Raw genomic sequence first — 15,501 nt, forward strand, 5'->3', positions numbered from 1 at the left:
GGTACATCACAAGCAGCATAGATGGACACTGCTTTGACAATGACCCCAAAGCAAGATGATTGGTGTCATTCCCCTCTAGATAATAGGGTCTCTACACTAAGAGAAAGGAGTACTTATGATCCATTTTCCACTTCAAAAGCAGAAGAGCCTTGTGAACAGAGATGGAAGAGAATAAAAGTTAAGACATCAAACACAACGTCCCCATTTCTAAAACAGACAAAACCAAAGCACAGACCCACTGGATGTTTGTCCTCCAAATGGTTTGAGTTCTACTGGTGAAAGAAAACCTTCAGATCCCTTATGTGGGGCTGTGCCTCTCATCCCCAGTCTGTATGTACAGTCAGAATTGTCACATCCCAGGTGCAGTTTAACTGCATTTTAAACTTCATGCAGTTGTTAACTTCCCAGATCTAAAATTTGTCAGGACCCCTTTATTTCATCTCTGCTTTCCTAGCTGTTGTTTAAAGCTTAAAGCTGTTGTTTAAAGAAGCTTGACTTTCTGCCATTTGCTCCATGATGCTGCTTTTCCATCTACAGGTTCTTCTAACAATTCCTTTTGCCTAAAGAGCAAGACTAGCACTGCTACTTGTCAATGGAAGCCCCAGACTAGATCTAAGCCCTTCTCTTCCTTTTCACAAACAGTCTACATACAGTCTGTCCATTCCACTCAAAATTTTTAATCATAATATGAAATCTACGATGAAATTTCATTTTGTGATTAAAAATACCAGAGATAATATACTCACAACAAGGAGACTTTCAAGGCCAGGCTGGATCAGGCCCTGGGCAACCTAATGTTGCTGTGAATGTCCCAGTTCATTGCAGGAGAGTTGGACTAAGTGATCTTTAAAGGCCCATTCCAACTCTAAGGATTCTACAATTCTAACATAAGAGCTTCTGATTCATGAGGAATACACTAAAATACATGTCTTTAAGGATTAACATAAAACACAGCATATTTATGCAACTCTTTTCTAGTCTAATCCTGAGGCAAAATGTTCATATGAAACCCAAACAAGATAAAGCACAGCCTGTTTTACAGAAACTACCTGTATTCATCATATAGGATAAGAGCCACATGCAAATCTCAAGGACAGCACACCAGTACCTGTGGGGAAGGAGGACTACCAGCTAGCACAGTCTGCTGTGGAATTCAGGGCAGAGTTGCACAGCAGCAGCTTGATCCATCCTTCTGGAAAAGACCACACCATGCTTTCTTGCAATCAGCATCCACTAAATCACCTGCTTGCTTTTCTGCAACCATCTGATACCAGTCATCAATCCCTGAACATTCCCACTTACATATAACCATCCTCCAAACACACACACTCTAAAAAGATGCATACTAACCTGGTTTTCATCATGAAGTCACTGTAGGAGCCACACCAGTTGGAATCCAGCTTCCGACCAGTCTTCTTTTGTGGTGTTGCAGTCTAAAGAAAAACTGCTATTAAAAAAAAAGGCAGAAAGTCACTCTGATCAAGTACTCGTATCAAGTCTGGTTACTTTATTATTATGTTTTTTTTTAATCTGCACAGTCAGTTAAAACAGTTAACATGATGAAAACAGACAACCACAGAAGCTTTAGGTACAGTATCTTAACACTGAAGAAGCAAATGACCACATAGAACCCTTTTTTATGCTGGTCATTTCCAAACAAGACAGGAGTACATACAGAGGTCTAGTTCAGTGTAAAACCTGATGTTAAGCAGCAAGTTGCCCACAAGTTGCTGGACAGTATATGGTGTTTACTGCAGATAGCTACAGCAGCAGTGCTAAGTGGATGAACTGCACAGAATTAACCTTATGAACAAACATCAGATCACCATGATAACAGCCTCAGTGGCTCACTAACAGGTTTGAATTATGCAATTCAGTCAGAAGCATTGTCTACATTCTTATGTTTTAACAATACTTTTCTTACTTTGTTCCACCAGTCCAAGCTGCATTTGTTCCAGCCTTCCTGACATTAACTGTTTAATTAACTGCCACATACAAGTAATCACTGCTTATTCAATAGTTACACAGCCCCTGCAACAAAAGTGATATGAATATATTTAAAATAATCAACCCGAAGTACATTCAATAGAACAGCTGCAATAAGGCAATGAACAGTTTGAAAAATAGATTTTACTAAACAAAAACACTCAAATACATAACCTGCTGCCTTCATAAGGTTTTGGCCTTGAATGGTTCCATTCAAAGTTAAGTGCTTATTCACCAGTAACATTTTAGAAGTACACCAGTAAAAATATTCAAAGACATGAGTATATTGGACTGCCAGCAATCACAACCCAGGTCTTATCACAATGTGCTTTCACTCACGCAGCTTCATTTTACAGGTTTGCATGAAGTGCCCTGCACAAAGATATTATTACAGACTCTCCAGAAAAAGAAAAAAAACTGTGTATTGACAGAAAATACCAGTATTACAAAAGTCTTCCTAACCTCATAATAGAAGCCCTTGGGCTGCTACTAGTAAGATTGTGAATGTTATACACTAGGCAGATACCATTATTGGCAGCTATGTCACAGCAGCTTTAAAAAAATAGCATCAGATGTTTAAAAAAAAAGACTGAAAATAGCGTTTGGGAATGAAATGTACACTTACAAACCACAAAGGGATTTGTCTGGCTGGAGCAGATGAACCATCCAAAGATTCCACATCCATTTGTTTTCAACTACTATCTAATTGCATATTTAATCATTGTCAGCATTCAAACCCGCATGGATTTTCCTTCATTAACTTGTTCCAGAGTCTTGATTCTTATTCCCTTAGAGCTGCTCTGGCTAGCTATATTTATTGCTGTAACTTCACATTTCTTCACAGCTACGAGAAGCAGAGACCGAGTTAACTTACTTATCTCAGCTGGAGATACTCAAAGCATGAGCCTTTTGCCATCTTCACTGGACTTACATCTAGGCAGAAGTGCAGTGGAGCGTTAACATTCCACATCAAGACCAAAAATAGAACTATCTCACTTGCAAGCCCACATAAGTAAAGCTCAAAGACAGAAATGGTAAACACTTCTCCTAAGAAAAGTGCTCCAGAACTTGGTTATCACTGCTGAGCTGAAAACCTCATTGTGTGAAGATAAACAGGTACAAGAATATAGTGACATTAAGTTGCACAGGGCAAACAACAGAAAGCAGCAGGAAAAAAAGAGTCGGATTGCTTTTGTTCAGTTTGAACAGATAGCAATTTTACTCGTGAAGAAACATTATTAGGAATTCCCTTATTAGTAGTGAGGACAGAGGAAGAAGACTGTTGTATTTCTACATGTGCTTCAAGGATGTGAGCGTAGCACTGTCTAGTCATGCTTGAAAGTGTAATCCTGTAATACAAAGCATGCTTGTATATACATGCTAGCAACTAAAACAACACCTTTTAGACTTCCAAGGAAGGTCCAGACTAATTTTGTGTGCTTTAATGCTGAAACACCCAAATCATTTGCAAAGTGAATGCTCTCATTAACTTTCATTCACAGATGACAAATTAAAACAAAGGCACCAGAGAAATAGTCTTTTGCCAAATAAAGGTGTACTTAATGAAAAAGATTAAATGTTGCTGCTTTTAGCTATGCAAGCAAACCAAACTTTGAAAGTTACATAGTTTAAACTCCTTAACAGCTCAAAGTACAATTTTGTTGTCCTGATAAACAGTAGTTTTTACACAGTGAAGCAATATCTAGTTTTGAGGGAGAAGTGAAGCCGTTAATGAAGCAGACATTTTGGTAGTTTTTCCCCTCCACACACGCAGAGAGGAGGGACCTCCATGTCCTCTTCCCAAAGATCTCATGCAGTCTTCAAGGTTGATGAAGAGAACCAAATCTCCAAATCCTGAATGCAATGTCAGAACCACTGTTGAACTCACTCTCAAAAAGGAGCAACTGCTCGTTACTGATAAACATCAGTAAGTCCTCCACCAAACATGAGGTACCAAATTCATTGCTGTAACACTACCAAAGCATTAAAGTGATATCTACTGAATTGGTCAGAATGCCTTAATTGGTTCCAGGGCAAGACTTACACCTGGTATCAGATACCTGATGTAAAAGTGTTCAGAAGAGAAATACTTAGTATCCCAAAGCCGAGGATGACACTACAGGTCACTAATAAGTATATAATCTAGGCACCTTCTCCTTTCCAGCACAAGTTGGACTTCAAATAAAAGGTTCAGGAAGAACAAAGAAATCTATCAGAAATGTTCCACCTGTAACCCTTCTTGTGTCAAAACCAAGAAAACAGGTCTCGTGACCCAATTCCTTTTTTTAAATGGAGATAACCAAAACTTCTTAACTGTGTTAATCTAACATTGTTTTCTCATATTTCATTTACACAGATATAAGTAACAAAATTTCACTTTAGAATACTTTCTAAAGCAGGATATTCTTTCAACCACTTTTCAAGTTATCACATGTTCTCACGGTTGAAAAAATATATATATTCATATATACCTAAAGAAATAAAATTCAATTTCACTATATGTAGTTGCAGTGCTGTAAAGAAAAATAATTTAGAAACTGTTTCAAGTCTGAAATGTATATTATGTTCAGACAACTGCAGAGGCTAAGCCTATGGTCCAGGACCTGTTTCTCATCTGTGTGCAGGGACAAGAGCTACAGCAGCTGAGCATTTTTCTGAAGGAGATTTCTCTCCACCTCATTTCTTTCAGTGTTCTTTGACTCACTGCTGAAGCCCTCCCTGAACCCAAAGTAGTATGTATTGACAGCCCAGAACAAAGGTCCACGGGTATTAATATTACCTCTTACGTCAGTTTTTCAGTAAGAGCAAACCACTGAACAACACAGTGCAGAGGTGCTGAACCATTCATAGTTAGCCAGAAGTTCGAAGGACTATTTTAAGTTGTTTCTTCTGCAGGTGCCCTTCGCTGCCGAGCAGATTTCTGTCTACCTCTCTGTGGTGAGGGTGGAGTCTCCTGTTCAGCTTCTGTCTCCGAAGGCTCGTTGTCCCCTTGCTGGGAACCCGTATCGCCTATCAATTCTCTCAGGAACTTGAATTTAGACAAAAACAATTGCCAGACCACATACCAGCCTGCAGGAAACAAAGAAAGAAGGCACCGCTCAGTTACTTCGCACACATGAGTCAGCTCTCAGGCAGAGCGTGTCAGAAACACAAGGAGGAAAAACAGAGAAAGATTGGCTGCCATCTTAATTACTCTCCATCCCAACAGTCCTGTGTCCTCCCCCTCCACACACACACACACACACACACACACACACACACACACACAGAGTCCTTTCTACAGTCCTATAAGCATCAATTCAGTTTGATCAGGTCTGCCCTCATCCCGAAGCAAATGGTGAAGCTCCAGGTTAGGACCTGAACATATACTTAAATGCAATGACACAGCAAACAGCAAGTAGGAAATTACACCAGTGCATACACATAGGACTCAGCTGTTAGGAGGAAGCGAACTTGCATGGACACACCTAAAATACAGATGCTAGATTCAATACACAGAATCATAGAATGGCCAGGGTTGGAAGGGACCTCAAGGATCACGAATCTCCAACACCCTCTGCCACATGCAGGGCCACCAACCTCCCCATTCAATACCAGACCAGGCTGCCCAGGGCCCCATCCAACCTGGCCTTGAACACCTCCAAGAACAGGGCATCCACAGCCTCTCTCGGCAGCTGTTCCAGCACCTCACCACTCTCAGAGTAAAGAACTTCCCTTGACATCCAAGCTAAATTTTCTCTCCTTCAACTTCAGACCATTTCCCCTTGTCCTGCTGTTATCTACCCTTTCAAAGAGTTGATTCCCCTCCTGTTCATAGGCAGATGTATTTACATCTTAATCTAACCCAGAACCTTCCTATTAAAGTCTCATTTATCTAAGTTCTTTGATAGAGATGCTCAAGTGTCACCACACTGAGAACTAATGCTAATCCCTTCCCCTTTAGCTAGCAAGTCAACTTTTCATAATCTAAACAACATAAATGTCCCTTAACTGCCCTTAAATGTAGCTTAACATGAACTGTCCCTTCACAGACAAGCAGGATAAGATTCAAGCTGTGATCCAAAAGTACATTATACATAAGCACAATTTGAAGTACCAGGAACCATTGATCTTTGAGCTGTAAATTAATACTTCATTTTCCTATCAGAAGGTTGGTCCATTCAAGCTTATGCTATTGATCAACACAAATACAAAGAGCCCTATTCGGCAGAACCAGGGAAACCTGTCCTCTCCAGCTACACAGCTGTCAGCAGAGAGTTTTTGGAGCGTGGACAAACAGCAACATATGAAGCAAAGGGATGCACTAACAGGTGGCACTTGTGTAACTACAGCACCCTGATTCCTCCTCTTCCTCTGCAGCCGGAGTCATGCCAACACGAACAGCCATTACTTTGGACAAAGCAAGATCCCACCCTTTCCCTCTGCCCCAGAATACTCACATCCTGCAGACTCCATTTCCTCAACTTCTCTCCTACTGGGGAGTTGAAAATCCTAATCAAGTACTTCCTTTTCCATTGACATCCAATCCTTTAAATTATTTCTGACTCAACCAAATCTGATGTCTGACAAATGCATTAAAAACCCCTGCATCTAGAAGCAGCAAGTGGCTGGTCTGGTGCCTTTTCCTGTCACATCGAGGAGTAAAAATTGAAATAGTTTGTTTGAAAACCATTTTCACTGAGGTGTATTTCAGGTCTCTTGGATCCACAGCGCTCTGTAAATTCTGAAGAATCAATGCATTTTCTCATAGCTCTAGAACTCATTAAGAAGGAAACAAATCCCCCAAAGCCACACTTATTTCCAGACCACATAGAAAAGAATACAAACTACTACAAGTGACCACAAGAAACAAGAAAGTGAGACCTAAGCAGAATATTACAAACCATCACAAGTGTGTCTGACTCCACAACTTGCTGACAGATCTGGGATGCTACAGTTACAAGTGAATGAAAAGCATGATGTCCTACCAAGTCTATTTGAGCATACGGCAGCGGTGAAACTCTCAGCCACAAACTGCCCACTTCAAAAAAAAATCCTATCTAAGATACCTGCAAGGTAAATTGATGTCAAACAGATGCATTACTGCCAGAGAACAAAACAGGAGAACAAAGCAGAAATACTCAGGAGCTCCCAAAAATGATGCTGTAAGACACTGTACAGAAACATGACCTGAGTATAGTCGGTGTAAATAAATACACCAGTAAGGAAGGCATTTAACTTTGGCAGGTTAAAGTGCATTATATGCTTCCTTTATCACTGCAAACAAGCCATTTAAAATGCAGAATTACAACTCGGAAGAAAAGAAGCACTGAAAGATGGTAAGTATTCCTCCTTCAGGCTCTTTAGAACAGCAGCATTTCCTCCCCCCATGTTTGGTTTCAGACAGGTCACAGCATCTGAAACCCAAAGCACCAAGTATCACAGACAGACTGCAAAGCTTGCTAGTTTAGGATAGAATCAGAACACTGCAGACAACCGGCCAACACAACTGGTTGTAGCCAACAACCGAACAGACCAGCAGGAAGAGACAAGTGAACTGAACCTGGATGCCACGCACTGAAAGAAAGGGACAAGAGGCTTCTCCACGGAATGCAGGAAGGACAGCTGGGCTTGGAAAAGAATGGTTGGGACTGGAAGGGACCTTTAATATCACATCTTCAAGATTTAAGTTCCAATCCCCCGCTACAGGCAGGGACACCTCTCACTAGACCAGATTGCTAAATAAGTTCAGTTTACCATCTCCACCATGTTAGGAGGAAGTTTTTCCACTCACAGGGTGGTGAAGCACTGGAACAGGTTGCCCAAGGAGGTTGTGGATGCCCCATCCCTGGAGGCATTCAAGGCCAGGCTGGATGTGGCTCTGGGCAGCCTGGTCTGCTGGTTGGTGACCCTGCACACAGCAGGGGGTTGAAACTGGATGATCTTTGTGGTCCTTTTCAACCCAGGCCATTCTATGATTATATGTCCCCATCCACTGTTGCTTCTCCATCTTCTTTTCTCAACTTTCCAACATTACACTCCATGAAGGCACAGCCCTCCCCCCAAAACAACCTGATGCTTCCACAAAGCCTCACAAGATCTCCCAGATGAGGAGGTATAAGGTAATCAAAGCAGAAAGATTCCTTTCTTTCACTTGTTCTCATTGCAGTGCCAGCTTGCATGGAAAGTTTAAAAGAAAAAATTACATCCAAAAGAAATACACAGTTAAAGCTGCCCATTTGGCTGCGACACCCTGCTGCCTGGGAGGTACTGAACACAGCACATCTGAAACTTCTTAGACATAAACAGACTCCCAAAGAACTGAAGACTGGAGGCAGATTCAAAGTACTGAGTTACTTCCACATCTGATGACAATGCATTGATTCTTCAGTCTCTTAAGCATGCAGCAGAATCGTAACACCAGACATCGTTCCATGCTTAGTAAATTACATGATGTATTTTAAAAAAAAGAAATGAAAAAGCTGACATAAGACAAGTGGCTGACACTGTAGTTTGCACATACAACACTGCTGGAATGTTTGGGCAGGCTGCTTGAAGAAGCCCAATTGATTTAACTACATCACAAAATACTTGATCACAATCAGTCCTCCAGGACAACCGTACATCACCGCAATGCAAAGCCAGGGCTCCAACTCTTGGTACAGCCCATATCTGAATCCAGAGAGCCTGGACACCCTGCCAACAGCCGGTACTTTGCATTCAGGCAAAACAGCAGCTCCCAGCCTCTGCCAAGTTTTAAGCAGGGAGCAGCTGTCTCGCTCTGAATGCCACAGCTGGATGCTGCCCAAAGACATTTAAGCCATGTTTGGCACTACGCCCTCAGCACATCAACCCCTCCTATAAATCGTGATGCAATGTGTTCTGTTCGCAAAGTTGGGACTGCTAGTCAAAGCCTCCGTCCCCGACTCCCAAGTATGCATCTATGAGGTATCACCATGTGAACAGATCTTATGATTTGACCAATAAACCCACCTTTCCTGTGTTTCCCACAATGACTCCTAGTTTGTTGGAGAAAGGCGAGAAGCAATGTGATCTAAATATTGAGCTACTCCCCCCAAAAGGTGGGGGGGCACTGGCCTCAGACCCATTGATTTCATGCACCTTACACAGGCCTGTAAGTAGAAATTCAAAGGGAAAGGGATGTCATTATTGGAGTGTATTCCCATCTTCCTGATTCAAACAGAAGAGATGCCTAAGAACAGAACAGGAGTAATACTAATTGGGGAAAAAAAAAGAAAAAAGGTAGTGAGGCACTGGCACCATCTGCCCAGAGAGGTGGGGGCATCCCATCCCTGAGACATTCAAGGTGAAGCTGGACAGGGCTCTGAGCATCTGACTGAGCTGTAGATGTCCCTGTTCATTGCAGGGGAGTTGGACCAGATGATCTTTAAAGGTCCCTTCCAACTCCGATGATTCTATGATTCTAGCAAGTGATATGGAGCACTGCTGAGCAGTAACCTCTGCTTTCTCAGACAAAATACAGCTTGCTGAGAAGGGAAGAAGGGTGATGCGGTAACAGCACATGAGTTTAGAGGTCTGGCTTCTATTTCTGCCTTCACTATCAACTTCCTGAGCAGTCTTGCAAAATAGTTTTACCTCTGTCCTCGCTGATTTAAAAATAGGATACTACTGTTCCAGCAGCAAAGGCTAATTTAGGGCTGTGCTATTATCAGGCTGAGTGAGCCCTGCATTCAAATACATAAACGTCCGTGACAGAAAAACTTAACATCCATGAAGAGAAAGTGCACAGTTCTAGATGCTGACACGACATTTAGGAAAGCAGAGTCCTGCTTCATGCTCTGTGTTTAATATCCTCTGTGACACAGCCAAGTTGCTAATTCTGTGCCTTTTAAAGAGATGCACTGCCCCAGAGCACTCAGCTATGAAGCTGATTAGATTGAAGAAGGCATGCACTGCTCAGAGCACTAACAGCAGACGCCAGCTGATCTAGTGCTTGGTCCACCCAGCTCCTTAAGCCCTCTCCTGCTTAGTTTAGCATCCTCTAACACACTTCTGCTGACCGATAGCCAGGAAACATGCTCTGGCCCCATTTGCACTCTCAACAGGTTGAAAACTCAGCTTGAAATACAAAGATGCCTTCTCTCCATTGCTAGCCTAATCAGGCACGGCTCTGCTCATCTTTTGAGATTGACTCATTTCACATCATCACAGAACTGTCCAGACAAAAGCACTGAAGTTACTGAGGCAGAATTTAAGACTGATGTTTTTCCACTTGCAACCAAGTTGCACTCCTGTACCTGCAATTTGAGACCTTTGTTTTAAGGTCATTTGCATCTCTTCAACACCACCCCTCTGGTCTCGCTCCCCAGACCAGACCAGCACACCTGTCTGTTGCACTGAAGGCACGTGTGTGCTTTCACCTGGCCCCACGTGTTAATGTTAATCCGTTGGGAAAACAAACACACAGTAAGCAGTACTGGAATTCACCTCGGCTGGTCTTCTGTTTCACCCCATCTCCTTCCCTCTGCGTGAACTCCTAGCAGCTGTAGAGGAGCAAGGAAAGCACTGAACCGATGAGACCATGAGAGAAACCAGAGCAAAGCAGTCTGACAGGATGGCAATCAAGTAGAAGCAATTTACCTTTGGCCCACTTTCAGAAGAGCGACTGAAAAACAGCTATGGTTATAGTCTCTGAATGGTTTCTGTGTCAAATGTGCTCAGTTTACAAATTCCACTCGCTGCAAGCCTTCACTGCTTCCTTAGCAAGTTGAGATCCACATGGAAAATGGCAAATGCAAGCATCCAGAAGCATTAAACAGAAGAAGAAATCGGGTCTCTTATTCAAAGTATTTCTGGAGACAAAAGTCTAATTCAGGCATAAACATTTGCTTTTGAAGTGGCTGATGAACTGATCCTAATGACTTCCAATATTTCGTGCACTGAATTTTTATCTTCAGAAAACTTTTGAACTCGATGGGATGTGTGCTGTGAAAGCTACAATAGTAGGAAGGATTTCACGTAACAAATTCACACCATCGTGGGACATCTCCTGCATGCTTCTGTCCATTGCTCTCTGCAAGCATTCACACCTCAAGTCCTTCTATATAGGCCACTCAGAACCCAAGTGGCAGCTCTTCAGTCTCTTGACCCTGTAAGCCCTTTTCTGAGACTGTTAAATACCTCTCATCAGATGGCTATAAAACATTCTTATCAGCTTAAGTTTACTCAAGCTTATATCCAACCGCTGTGGTGTCAGGTTTGTCAACTAATTTTATGCCTCACTGGCTGGCATGTACTCATATCCTGCAACACAGAGCACTCAGGACACACTCATCTCCTCAGGAGACCAGCAGGCTGTAAAAAACAGAGATCTATAGCTAAGAAGGCAATAAGAAACCACCTATCACAGCCACAATTAGCTTGAAGGTAGCTTATATTCCAGTTATTCTCACAGCAGCCTTGACACAACCTCTGCTCAAATATTTCCCATTAATGGTCTTGCCACAAAAGCTAGAAGCATCCCACTACTAATTAGTAAATGCAGTGTAACGCTGTGGGGAAAAAAAAGCATTAGCAGCACAGCATGAATTGCTACCTAACCCCACCTAGTCACTTCTAACAGGGCAACAGTCAAAGTGCACCACCCCCAAACCATTAAAGGCTTTCTGTGCTTAGTATCTTTAACATCTAGGTGTGTTTTGGCAGCCTCTGCAAGAAGCTCTGATATCATAACGTTGATAGTATGGCTTAGATAAGTTGATAAACCTCTTTTCTATGAGCTTCCAAAGGTGAAAGTTTTGGCCTCCAAAATACTCTTTTGTTAACAAGCTTGCCATTTTCCCCTTGCGTAAAAGAATTGTTTTTCCTTAGTTAAGCCCGTTGGCTGATCATTTAACATGATGTACTCCAGTTCCTCAGTAATAAAGCAACTGAACAACTGCTGCTCGATCACCTTTTACACACTCCTTGGTTTTATTACTGTCATCCTCCCCCAGCCATGTATTTACCAGGCTAGACAGGTCTAACCTACTTAGAATCTCTTCATGCAGAAATCATTACATGGCTCTCACCACTCCATAAGAAAACTCCTGTTTTTTTTCCTTTAAATAGTGAAACAGACTGGTGGAGACATAAGCACACGATAGATCCCTGTAGCAGTATAACAGCACTTCCTATTTTACGCTGAACATCTAACACTGGATTTCCCTATTTTCTTTCTACAAAGAATCAGCATATTTCAGAGGAATGCTTGCAGTGACAAATTAATCCCCTGCTAATCCTTTCTTCAGGATAGTAACTGTTCTGTTTGAACCTGCTATATTAATTATCTCACATAATTTATGGATGCACGTACTGCACGCTTAGGTTCAAGCGCTGTTCCAAAAGAAATGCCTCCTATTTTATGATGTTGACCCCTGACATCAGAGGCAGATGGTGGTGGTGTGGCAGCAGTGGTTTAACCTTCACAACATGGAAGTGCAGATGAAGCAAAAGGTGCATCATTGTATTCCTCCATGCAGAGGAAAAACGGCACCCATGACACTCATCAACGCTACCTGAACACGCCTAGAGACTGAACAGCACAGTGAGGTGGTGGGTGATGAGTTTCAGCACTGCCAACAGTGATGTGAAAGACAAGTCACATTCCAGATTTCCATGTAGATCTTTGTGAGTGCAGCAACCAGGCTCTTGTTCATGACTGGTGAAAACACACAGTTAATGGTAGTGTCCACATTAGAAAACAGTGGTTTGTAGCTAAGAATTTGCTCCATCAAATAGCATTATTGTTCTCTTTGTTTATGTTGTAGCTCCCATGGAAACAAATAAGAGGCATTACTTTTAGAGTGCCATAGATGTTAACACTGCATTCCTCCTATCATTTCATTATCCAGTCTCTTGATCTTGCAAAATCTTTCCACAATGCTTCACAGCTTTGAGTACAACCAACTTTTTTAAGCATCAGGTGTCAGCAGTCTTCATTTGCCTCACTGTGTTTTCAAAAATCACTTACAAATCCACCAGCAGTCACTTTTTTAATCTCAGGAATGCTTCATACTGAAGCATAGTTGGGTCCAGTGTTGGTGGCCTTCATTTTTACTTCTTTTTGAATTCCACATCCAACACATTGATCACATCACCCCCACACACATTACATCAATGCTTCCTTCCAACAACTCCAAAAGACCTCTAAAAGTTGTCCCTGCCATTTAAATAACCTTTTTCTCTACATCTAGAAAGTACATGTTCCGGAAAGTCCTCTTTTCCTCTTTGTTTATTTTTTATATGTGGAACCAAGCAATGCTCTCAGCCTATTCCAGCCAAGACAGAATCACAGAATGGTTAAGGTTGGAAAAGACCGCTGAGATCATTAAGTTCAACTGCCAACCCACCCCACCATGCCCACTAACCATGCTCCGCAGTGCCACATCCACACAGCTTTTGACCACCTCCAGGTGACTCCACCACCTCCCTGGGCAATCTGCTTCAGAACCTCATCGCTCTCTCCAAGAAGAAATCTTCCTTAATATTCAATCTGAACAACAACTGCTGCACTGTGCATCGCCACCAGTCTGACCACCAGTTATCTGGGGGAAGAGGGCACACCTTGCCACAACGCCCTTTCAGCTGCAGAGAGCAGTGAGGTCTCTCCTGAGCCTCTTCATCTCCAAGCTAAACAATCTCCATTCCCTCAGCAGCTCTCCATCAGACCCTTTCACCCCCTCACGTAACGGTACAGAGATGAGCCAGGAGAGCTGAGAACACAGCAGACAGGCCGCAGAAACACAGAGCTCGCAAAAGTCCCCCCCAGCTCATCGATATTTTCCCACCGAACCACGTCCCTCCGTACAACACCGACACGTTTCTTCAACGCCTCCGACCACGCCGCACAGAGATGCCGGCCCCGTTTTGGGCACTCACCGCACAGCATGAAGAGCAGCACGCAGGCCAGGGTTGCCACGATCACCAGCAGGGTCAGCCCGATGCTCTGCCACATGCTGCCGGGCCCTTCCCCACCGCCACGAGCGGGGCCCGACTCCCGACGCCGGCGGCTCGGCGGCCCGCTCGCCCCTCACGCAGGGCCCGACCCGGACCGGCGGCACCGCTGGGCACGGACAAAAGCCCGAAGGTTACGGGGCGAAGGCAGCGCCTCGCACAGCCGCCCGCCGCCCCGGAGGAAGAACCGGCAGAGCCCAGCGCCAGCCGAGCCGGCGGCGGGGTGGGCTTTGGAGCGCGGCGTGGTGACGCGCGCGGAGCGCGGAGCATGCCGGGAAACGTAGTTCCGCTCCCCGGGGGCGGGCGGGCTCCGAAGGCAGCGCAGACTACAATTCCCAGCGTGCCCCGCGACGCCGAGCGAGCTCCCGCGGGTGGAGCGTGCGCCCGCGTTATAGCCGCCGCCTTCGGTGCGCGGCGTTTGCGTGCGGCGTTACAGCGGGGCGCCTGGGCGTCTGCCGAGGCAGCGTTCTTACACCCGCACCACCCCGCTGCGGTTCCAGTTCCGCGTGACCTTGGTGCCCATGCCCTCTGCTGACGCTGCAGCTGCCTTCCCTCAGAGAAATCAGGTTACCAGGAGCCCTGCGATAAAGGTGGTGCTCCTGGCCGGCTCTGACCTCGCCCTTAGCACCGCAGCACGGTTATCAGCTTCCCTTCCAGCCTGGGAGGCACTCCTAACGTTTATAAAACACGTGCTAAATCCACTGCTGTACAATGCTGTGAAGATGTCACCGCTGCAGTGGGATGGCACAGAAAAGCCAGTCCATTTCCCTTCGTGTTTCTTATACGGTTTGTCTTAAAATCCCCCCTTCCAACTGAAGCCAAAATTTGTGCTTTTGCTGCCCACTGAGCGTCACACCTGCATCCCCCTTTCAGGATACCTCCAACCCCAGAGTACTCACACACGCAATCATGGTACGGCCTGGGTTGCAAAGGATCACAATGCTCATCCAGTTCCAACTCCCTGCTGTGTGCAGGGTCACCAACCAGCAGCCCAGGCTGCGCAGAGCCACATCCAAATTGGCCTTGAAATCCCCCACTCAACTACCTAAAGCTGCTGTCACTTCACCAGCTCAGCTCCTGAGTTCCATCTTCCCATTTCAGCCTTTCTCTCCCAGCAGCCCCAGCCCTGGTTAATGCCCTGCCAAACCCACCTGTCATGTCTTGCAAGCGTTGTCCTACCTGAAACACCTTTCCTGATGTGTCTCAATAACCGAATACTGTGACATGTCTCCTCATCTTTCACTCTAAATTGTTACACGCATGCTTAAGCAAGATTTCTTCTGTATTGCAAACAAACAAGGCAGTAACAGTTACCACCATATTAACTTCTGAAGAAACAAATAAGTTCCCTCCTAGCCATGCTGCTCTGTTTCTCTAATTTCTCATGAGTGGTTAGAGCAAATTCTACGGGTATGGAACTGGAATGTTCTCTGTCCTGTAAAACAGCTGTCGCATTTTGGAGCTATTCAAAAATGTTGTATACATCGTTATACAGCTCCAAACAGTTTTATGATTAGCAGTTAATTAATTCACATCATGTCCCCAAACCACATCACAGAG

At 44.1% G+C, this 15,501-nt stretch overlaps 1 protein-coding gene across 1 annotated transcript; it reads right to left on the reverse strand.

Moving 5' to 3' along the window:
• Positions 1-1,487: 1,487 nt before the first annotated feature.
• Positions 1,488-14,006, reverse strand: SMIM13 (small integral membrane protein 13). The gene is made up of 2 exons (XM_042869281.1): positions 13,867-14,006; positions 1,488-5,055 (listed from the first exon to the last, which is right to left on the reverse strand). Exons 1-2 carry the CDS (start codon positions 13,940-13,942, stop codon positions 4,862-4,864), a joined length of 270 nt encoding a protein of 89 aa, XP_042725215.1. The 5' UTR covers positions 13,943-14,006; the 3' UTR covers positions 1,488-4,861.
• Positions 14,007-15,501: the final 1,495 nt, after the last annotated feature.

Source organism: Lagopus leucura, unplaced genomic scaffold, assembly GCF_019238085.1.
Source record: "Lagopus leucura isolate 7727_CA_CO unplaced genomic scaffold, USGS_WTPT01 Super-Scaffold_100002, whole genome shotgun sequence".
In the NCBI taxonomy this organism is placed as follows: Eukaryota; Metazoa; Chordata; class Aves; order Galliformes; family Phasianidae; genus Lagopus; species Lagopus leucura.

Coding starts and splice junctions, on each gene's coding strand:
- SMIM13 (XM_042869281.1), bottom strand. CDS start 13,942: ATGTGGCAGAGCATCGGGCTGACCCTGCTGGTGATCGTGGCAACCCTG. Junction 5,056..13,866: donor GCTGCTCTTCATGCTGTGCG/GTGAGTGCCCAA, acceptor TGTTTCCTGCAG/GCTGGTATGTGGTCTGGCAA.